Source organism: Rhinoraja longicauda, chromosome 18 (assembly GCF_053455715.1).
Source record: "Rhinoraja longicauda isolate Sanriku21f chromosome 18, sRhiLon1.1, whole genome shotgun sequence".
NCBI classification, from domain to species: domain Eukaryota; kingdom Metazoa; phylum Chordata; class Chondrichthyes; order Rajiformes; family Arhynchobatidae; genus Rhinoraja; species Rhinoraja longicauda.
The window spans coordinates 37,902,089-37,911,874 of record NC_135970.1 but is presented as its reverse complement, the minus strand read 5'-3'; the positions used below and the strand labels follow the sequence as shown (position 1 = coordinate 37,911,874).

General features: G+C 43.4%; 1 protein-coding gene across 1 annotated transcript in view; it reads left to right on the top strand.

Annotated features, from left to right (window-relative positions):
• Nucleotides 1-4,806, top strand: part of fgf4 (fibroblast growth factor 4) — a 5,018-nt gene extending 212 nt beyond the window's left edge. The window contains exons 1-3 of the mRNA XM_078414867.1: nt 1-95; nt 2,457-2,560; nt 4,630-4,806. The exon at nt 1-95 is cut by the window's left edge and continues 212 nt beyond it. Of these exons, the coding sequence (XP_078270993.1) occupies nt 1-95; nt 2,457-2,560; nt 4,630-4,806 (376 nt within the window). The remainder of the gene's footprint in view (nt 96-2,456; nt 2,561-4,629) is intronic.
• The last annotated feature ends 4,980 nt before the right edge of the window (nt 4,807-9,786 follow it).

Here is a 9,786-nt window from a genome sequence, read left to right as displayed (position 1 = left end):
ACTGCGACGCCTTTACTGTAACGTGGGCATCGGCTTTCACCTCCAAGTGCTGCCCGACGGAAAGATTAATGGCACGCACAGCGAGAATCCCCACAGTAAGTGTTCTACCACTCCATCTTGTCCCAGCATCTCCCTGAGGGCGTGCAGCGTAGGTTTACTAGGTTAATTCCGGAATGGCGGGACTGTCATATGTTGAATGACTGGAGCGACTAGGCTTGTACACACTGGAATTTAGAAGGATGAGAGGGGATCTTATCGAAACGTATAAGATTATTAAGGGGTTGTACACGTTAGAGGCAGGAAACATGTTCCCAATGTTGGGGGAGTCCAGAACAAGGGGCCACGGTTTAAGAATAAGGGGTAGGCCATTTAGAACTGAGATGAGGAAAAACTTTTTCAGTCAGAGAGTTGTGAATCTGTGGAATTCACTGCCTCAGAAGGCACTGGAGGCCAATTCTCCAAATGCATTCAAGAGAGAGCTCGATAGAGCACTTAAGGATAGCGGAGTCAGGGGGGTATGGGGAGAAGGCAGGAACGGGGTACTGATTGAGAATGATCAGCCATGATCACATTGAATGGCGGTGCTGGCTCGAAGGGCCGAATGGCCTCCTCCTGCACCTATTGTCTATTGTCCATTGTCCCGAAGAAGGATCTCGACCCGAATCATCACCTACCCAAGACTTCCAGAGATGCTGACTGACCGGCTGAGTTACACCAGCACTTTGTGCTTTTTCCCCCCTGTAAACCAGCATCTGCAGTTCCTTGTGCCAATACATGTCAAAGTTTATTGAAGTAGGGTCTCGACCCATTCCTTCTCTCCAGAGATGCTGCCTGTCCTTGAGTTACTCTGGCATTTTGTACCTGTCTTCTTTTGTTATTTCTTGATATGTGCAGGAAGGAACTGCAGATGCTGGTTTACACCGAAGATTATTAACACAAAAATGTTGGAGCAACTCAGCGGGACAGGCAGCATCTCTGGAGAGAAGGAATGGGTGGCGTTTCTGGTCGAGACCCTTCTTCGGACACTTTTCTCCAGAGATACTGTCTGGCCAGCTGAGTTACTCGCGCGGGTAGACACACAAAATGCTGGAATAACTAAGCGGGGCAGGCAGCATCTCTGGATACCCACTCCAGCATGTTATGTCTATCTTTACTTATAGCTAGATAGGTTGTATCTTTTTGGGGACGTCAAATCTTTATTTATTTAACGTTGACAAAAACGTTGTCAGACCTCTGGTTGACTTTTGCAGTCAACAGTTTTGTTGAGCGTCTAGGAAGGAACTTGCACCGAAGACAGACATAGAAAAGCTGGAGTAACTCAGCGGGTCAGGCAGCATCTCTGGGGAGAAGGAATGGGTGACGTTTCGGGTCGAGACACCTTCTGCACCCAGCGCGCCAGGAGAAGAAAGGGGAAACCACATTATTTGTTTATTTATGTGCAAACGTACAAATCGCAGACAACATAGGCTTACAAGTGCCCTTTGGCGATAGGGGTTGAAGCGTGTGTTATTGCATGGGCGCTCTGGGACTGTGAGGTCCGCGGTAGAACTTGTTGCTGTTATGTCTCCGTGGGATTGTCAAGCATGGGGATTCTGATTTAATGTTCTTAAAGGGGCAGAACATGCACGCTGTTTCTGCTCCGGGTACAATGGGGATTGGAGACTGGATAACCCCATTGCAAGGCACCTTGCATTACACCCATCAACATGTCCGTCTGCACCTCTCGTTACCCTCTCCCCTAACTCTCAGTCTGAAGAAGGGTCTCGACCCGAAACGCCACCGATCCATGTCCTCCAAGGATGCTGCCTGACCCGCTGAGTTACTCCAGCATTTTTTGTTTTGTGTGTCTGTCTTCCCACTAAACCTTGTGCCTGCTTGAAATCCCTAAAGGCGTCTTGTTTCTGAAGTGATGTAGAAACATAGAAAATAGATGCAGGAGGAGACCATTCGGCCCTTCGAGCCAGCACCGCCATTCATTGTGATCATGGCTGATCGTCCCCAATCAATAACCTGTGCCTGCCTTCTCCCCATATCCCTTGATTCCACTAGCCCCTAGAGCTCTATCTAACTCTCTTAAATCCATCCAGTGATTTGGCCTTCACTGCCCTCTGTGGCAGAGAATTCCATAAATTCACAACTCTCTGGGTGAAAAAGTTTTTTCTCACCTCAGTTTTAAATGGCCCCTTTATTCTGAGACTGTCGCTCCCCTTCCTCCCTCTCTCCCTCCCTCCATCCCTTCCACTCGCACAGACGCCTTGACCGGTACAAATGCCCTCACCTCTCAGGCGATTTAAAACTACCAGCATTTCACCGTTTGCATGCAGCCTTTTTGTAACCGTGCGCTCTTGTTGAGGCGGCTTCAGAAAACCCTCAGCTGGCTGAGTTCTTTGCAATGAACGTAATCGACAGCTCGCCGCCTGATGTGTCTGTCTGTCTCTCTTTTTCCCCCCGCACAGGCGTTTTAGAGATTTCTCCCGTGGAAAGAGGCGTCGTCAGCCTCCTGGGGGTCAGAAGCGGCCTGTTTGTCGCCATGAACAACAAGGGCAAACTTTACGGATCGGTAATTATACAAAAACGAGTTATGTTAGCGTCGGTCTGCTGCGAGAAAGTTCACAACACTTGCCGGGCGAATGCAAGTGAACTTGAGACGCCACTCTTGAAAATCTACCGTGCATTATCTTTTTTTTGTTGTTGTTGGACGAGGTTTGCATTCTTGAAACCCCGTATCGCGTTTATTGTGGGTGGTGGATGAAATATAGATAGAGGCTACTCCCACAGATCCGCATGTCCGTCTTTCAAGTGCATACCATTCTTTGCATTTCCAGCCAGCACACGCATCTCCTGTCCTCCACAGTCCAACATAGGTTCAGTCAAAGTGGACCACCCATGTAGTCGCCTTCCCACATATGAGAAGTCATCTCTTCCCCCTGGAGAATTGTGTCTAAAAGCCTCTCTTTTCTTTCTGAACAAGTCGTGCCACGACTTTCCTGCTGCAAAAACAGCAACAATTTAAAAAAAAAACTATTCAAAAGGAACTTGCAGCCGCATTAATCTCACCAACGACACAACGTGTGAAGTTTCCAGTCAGGGTGTTTTCTCTGATCTGAATTGTGTAGACTCTAGCTATCGTTGGCGAGGGGAATGTCCCCCTGTTTCAAGCCGGTGAAGTAAGGGGTAGAAAAGGCTTCAGCATTAACACGCGCCAGTAATGCTGAAGTTAATGTGAAATAATTTTGGTAATTTTATAATTACCAAATATAGCTACAAATATATACATATATATATATATCTGTAGCCACGGATCCGTAGTTATGCAAACGAGCTATCTGCTGTTAGTGTGCTAGAACTTCATAACACTATCTGAGGATATACACACACACATGTATATATATATATATATATATGAAGTGTAAGAAAATAACTGCAGATGCTGGTACAAATCGAATGATAGCGGAGTCAGGGGGTATGGGGAGAAGGCAGGAACGGGGTACTGATTGAGAATGATCAGCCATGTTCACATTGTATGGCGGTGCTGGCTCAAAGGGCCGAATGGCCTCCTCCTGCACCTATTGTCTATTGTCTAAGGTATCACAAAATGCTGGAGTAACTCAGCGGATCGGGCAGCATCTCTGATGCTGCCCGACCCGCTGAGTTACTCCAGCATTTTGTGACACCTATATATATATATATATATGTGAACGTATTCCACACACACGAAGGGTCCAGGGGTTTCATTCAATAAAGGGAGCGCCGGGATTGCTTGACGAAGCCACACTTGCACACCACCATGCACGAATATTGCTTTCGTAGCAACACCATATGAAAGATCAGAGGCCACAAAGTAGAGCGAGCAAGTACTTAGAGTCAGCTGCAGCGATGCCCACAAAGTGGCTGCCGACCTCTCAAGTGGCTGCTGGGAATCGGACCATTCACAATTTGTAAGATCGGCCTTTATGTGTATTTATTTGGTCCATTCGGTGGGAGAATGAGTGCGGATTTTCTAACGTCCGTAAGAGCGTAGGGAATGGGAACAATAGTGGGCCATTTGGCCCACTCATAAAGGGCAGAACACATTCTCCGCCTTAATGCCACTTCCTACACTCTCCCTTGAAATCCAGATACCTTCCATGGAACAGATCCGTCAGAAATCCCAGACAATGCATTTAGGTGCATGCGATGTAGGGCATCTAATCCTATTGCAAAGTAATGGAGAAAACGACATTTATGAGCGTTCATTCCCCAGACCCAGAATAATGTCATCTGTTCAGTTTTTAAAGCAAATATCCCGAGCCTTTCCAACCTTCCACGTTACCCTGCACGCATAGTTTTTTTCCCCCTGTAACTTTTGGAATAAATGCAAATCTAAGGCCTTGTGATAATGGATTCGGCAGATGCAGAGATCCCACTAAGAACCGTGTAAGAAGGAACTGCAGATGCTGGTTTAAACTGAAGGCACAAAAAGCTGGAGTAACACATCTCTGGAGAAAAGGAATGGGTGACGTCCGAAGAAGGGTCTCGACCCGAAACACCACCCATTCCTTCTCTCTAGATATGCTGCCTGTCCCGCTGAGCCAAACCCAGCTTGTTGACGTCTACCTTCCCACCAAGAACTGTCCTCTTGTGTTCCAGGTGTACTACAGCGACGAATGCAAGTTCAACGAGACTCTCCTGCCCAACAACTACAATGCCTATGAGTCCAGAGAGTACCCCAACATGTACATAGCACTGAGCGGGAGTGGCAAAACCAAGAAGGGCAACAGAGTGTCTCCTGTTATGACGATGACACATTTTCTCCCGAGAATGTGAGAAGGGCAAGCCTCAGAAATAGCCTCAGCTGGGCAGTAGAATGATGGGGGTGTGAGTTAATGCCTCAGTCGGTGCACTTTCAGGAAAGCTTCATGCAAGACGAATAGGTGTATCATATATTTAACTTAATTGTGACTAAATATTTAAATCTGTATATTTTGTTCAGAAAGTTTATTTATAGTTTTGCTGATTTTTTTTTTTTCTTAAAGTTTATCTGTCGGGCAAAACATAAGTGGTGCATTGTGCTTTGTGTGCGTGTGTTTTGAAATTTGTCCTAAGTGTGCGGTTAAATCTTGTTTAGAAAAGGTGAAATGGAAGATCCCTATTTACAATGGGTATGCACTGTCATGATCAATGTTTGTGTGATGGAGATCCGTGGTGTGTTTGCCTTTTTGTCTTTAAAAATTCGAATTGTTTCTCAAAGTATTAAGTCTTAGGCTTCGCTACCCCCTGACGTTTTTGGTAAGTGTCCGCTTCTTGTGTGTCTGCTCCTAACAATGCCTGGTATCTGTGTCCCTTGTGTGCCAGTTGGCTGTGTAATTTCAATGGAATCCGTCCACTTCTGATATGGAAAGTACAGTCTTGCGGTACTAACCTGACAAATCCGTTTTTAGATCTGCCACTGCTGAACTGTGAACTCCCTCGCAGTCAATCTTTGTCAGATTTTCAGGTCAGAAGCTTTTCTTAACCTGCCTACAAGCTTCAGCGTTTCAGCCCCTCAAAATGACCACACAAAAAGCTTTTTTTTTTAAAGGAAGACTCTCTGTCCCATTTATAGCACCGCAGAGGATAACTGAGTTGGGACCATGTATCATTAGTGTACTAATGCCTCAAAATCTAATTCACACTCAAGGTCTTTGGTGGAGGAAGGCAAGATATTTGTTCTGACCCTCAGGAGATTTTAATTCCAGCAGTATTGTCGAGGAGGTACACATACATACATACATACATTCTTTAAAAAAAATATATAGTTTTCCATTCCTTAATTCGATGAAATTATCTACCTCATTTTAAGAGCCTTGAATAAAATAGTCTCCTCCCAAAGGCTGGACTGAGCGCTTGCCCCTGAAATATTGTTGGCGATCTTAAGTCAACACGCTACCATATGTAGCCAAAAGTAGCCGGGAGGGCTCCATTGCATCCTAGTTCAGCCTTGTCACGTTTTGAGCTATCTTTACCCAGTGATTTACTTTTAGTAGGGATAATCATGGTGAAAATATTTGCAGACAGCTGTTGGACTGCACTATATGGCCATTGCGTAACCCTATATTTTCTTTATATATTTTTCCCAACCCCCCCCCCCCTACCTCGACTCTCCATGCATAAGAAAACAGCAGCACACTTTAAATTCAAACAATCTGTTCGGGAGAAATGCAGAGAGAGAATTTAAAAAACACACCCTTTTCAGAGTTTGGAGAGATAAGGAAACAAAAAAACAAAAATGCCATCCCATCAAGAGCTGGAATTGGAGGGTCTGGTTACGTGGTCCTTATGGGGACTGCCATAAATCGCAGACAGAAATTCTAAAGTCCTTGTTAAAATGTCTTCTGCTTTTCTCCTTGCTGCTGCGATGACGAACCGAGAGAAAATAAAATGTCACACTAAATCTTGGGTTTGACACCTATGGATCCGGCATTCGCAACGATTAGTTCAGTTTTCAACATTCCCTTCGATAAGCTGCTACTCATCTTACTCGAACTTTTAAAGCTGTTAAATCTTTGAGGCAGATTGACCTTGGGGAAGAAATCTGCTCAGAACCAAAACACACAGAGATGCGAGGAAAATATTCCAGGACAAGGCTCACTCTTGCTGCATGTATGTGGTGGTCTGCTTGTCAAAGCGTCTACTTTCTAATCCCCTGCTTGTCCCCTTGGTGAGGTTAGTTTGTGAATGTTTGGTGACTGAATTACTGGCGTTAAGTGCTCCTTCCAATACTATATGTACAAAGTCAAACATTGTCACACCATCCTAAGGCATAAATGTCTCCTGTCTGTTGAGGGGCCTGCAAGGCTTTCCGTTGATTAATTGTTTCTAACACTTAAGCATTACCGATAAAAAAAACTTAAGTCTCAGGCCATAACTGAATCGAACAATGGAATTGGGAACCTTGTAGAACAAAAATTGCTTATCAGCAGTGAATACAAATATTGAATTTTTTAAGGATATTGTATAAAAAAAAATGAAAGAGTATCGGAAAATGTTGTAAGTGTAAATGAAGTCCACATTATTTTTGAGGGGAATGAAAAAAAATCATATCGATTAATATCTTAGTGATGTCCTGCTAGATTTTTTAATTTCAACATTTAATTTACGCATCATTAACAGGAAAATATAATGTACAATTTTTATTTTCACGCAAATGAGAAATTCTGACAATATGCCAACTACATTGTTTTCTGAACTCCAATCAATTTGTTATAATGTGAAAAATCTCAGTGGAACCCACGCTGTTTCAAAGTACATTTTCAGCTATTGTTCCTATTCTACGAAGCTATTTTGGTTTTGGTCAAGGTTACTACAGCGTTTTGAACAGACACTTGGTATTACATACAGTCAATGGTTCAGTGATAGCCAACTGTTTAAACATACTCAACTGAACGGTTGTCTTGCACATCCCCATAAGTTATGCCTTGGGATGTATTGACAACTGTGTTTTTTTTTAAGTACTACTTGATATAGTTGTCATATGATATTTAAACTTTAAACCCATCAATATGTGTCTGTAGTTTTATACAGCTAATGTTTAATATTGTGGTGTATGTGCTGTGCACATTGGAAGGAATTATATAAATGAAAGCTTATCTTTTACATGTGTCAGTGTATGAATTAAAAGTAATTTTAAAGTACCTTCCAAAATTTGTGTGTCCTTTGAAATTTAAATCTAAGCACAAACATGAAAATTCCACATGATGAAGGGAAAGAACTATAATGTCCAATCATAAATAAATCATTTCTAAATCTTTGTCCGTCTTTGGGTTTCGACTGTGTCCATCTTTTGTTTCGGTGACCAGACAGATAAGCTTGAAAACTTGAAGGCTATACTGAAAATGGTCCAGGATTATTCCCTAATATGGGAACGCTGGATTTGTTTATAGATAGAGATAGAGATGCAGTGTGGAAACAGGCCCTTTGGCCCATCTGCGTCGACCAGCGATCTCCATATCCTAGCCCCATCCTACACACTAGTGAAATTTACATTTATACCAAGCCAATTAACCTACAAACATGTACGTCTTTGGAGTATGGGGGGAATCTGACACGGTCATGGGGAGATTGTACAAACTCCATACAGACAGCATTCGTAGTCAGGATCGAACCCGGGCCTCTGGCGCTGTAAGGCAGCAACTCTACCGCTGCGCCACCGTGCTGCCCCTTTTTATGAGGAAGAATTGAGGTTTGTTTTTCACCTAGAAAGAGGGCCGATGGGATGTGACCTTATACAAGTGAATAGTTCATTTTAGTTTAGAGATACAGCACGGAAACAGGCCCTGCGGCCCACCGTGTCCACGCCGACCAGCGGTCCCCGCACACAAACACTATCCTACACACACTGGGGACAATTTACACATGCACCAACCCAATTAACCTACAAACCTGTACGTCTTTGGAGTGTGAGAGGAAACCGAAGATCTTGGAGAAAACCCACGCGGTCAAGGGGAGAGCGTACAAACTCCATACAGACAGCACCCGTAGTCGGGTTCGAACCCTGGTCTCTGGTGCTGCAAGTGCTGTACGGCAGCAACTCCAGCGCTGCACCACTGTGTAGAATAAGATGCAAAAAATTCAGGCCCCGGGATTTATTGTGTATTTACAGCCGCAAGATAGACAGAGGAATTTGTCTTGGTGATCGACATGCAAAACCGTTGTAAACACTTGAGTTAAAAGTAGTAACACATCATTGCTGGTCAAAATCGTACAGCGCACTGCAACATAATTGAAATATCACAATCCTTATCAGTTGATACCTCCTATTACAAAATATTATTTAATGTTATGGACGTTATTAAGAAAATGATCTTTTTTTTGTGATATTATGTAAAGGACATATTTGGAAAATACTAGTATTGTCCATCCATTCTGTCCTAGGCTCGTATTGATAGCCAGATATGTTATACCATAATCACCTTGGACCCCACCCCAAACGCTATCCCCAATCTCCATTGCTTTATCCTGCAGCAATGTCATCTCTCAAGAGCAACTAAACAAAGTTACTGGACAAAAGGGTGGAGGAAATATTCATGAATGATATTCTTTGAGTCATTACCATTCATAGAAAGAATATTAATATATATGATATTTCAATAACGTTGAACAGTTGCTCAGGGAAAAATATGTCTTCTGTACTATAGATAGACACAGAATGCTGGAGTAACTCAGCGGGTCAGTCAGCATCTCTGGAGAAAAATAATGGATGACGTTTCGGGTCGAGATCCTTCTTCAGGTCACAAAATTAGGTCTTCAGGTCTGAATAAGGGTCTTGACCCCAAACGTCATCTATTCCTTTTCTCCAGAGATGTTGCCTGACCGGCTGAGTTACTCCAGCTTTTTTAATCTATCCGGTTTAAACCAGCATCTGCAATTCCTCCCTGCACATTTCATCTTCTATACTATGCATGTTTTAGTTCGCTTTGATATCAGTCTTTTCTAAACCCATTCCACAGTGAACAAACGTCTTGATTTAAATTTTGATAAGACACAAAAGAGCAAAGAAGAAACAGACATTTAGTTTGATCTAATGAAAAGGAATTACAGATGCTGGTTTGTACCAAAGATAGACACAAAACACTGGAGTAACTCAGTAGGTCAGGTGGCATCTCTGGAGAAAAGGAATAGATGACGTTTTGGGTCAAGACCCTTATTCAGACCTGAAGACCTAATTTTGGATAGGTGGGTGACGTTTCGGGATGGGACCCTTCTTCAAGGTGAGGGAGAGTTTAAGTTTAGTTTATTGAAGGTATCACAAAAAGCTGGAGTAACTCA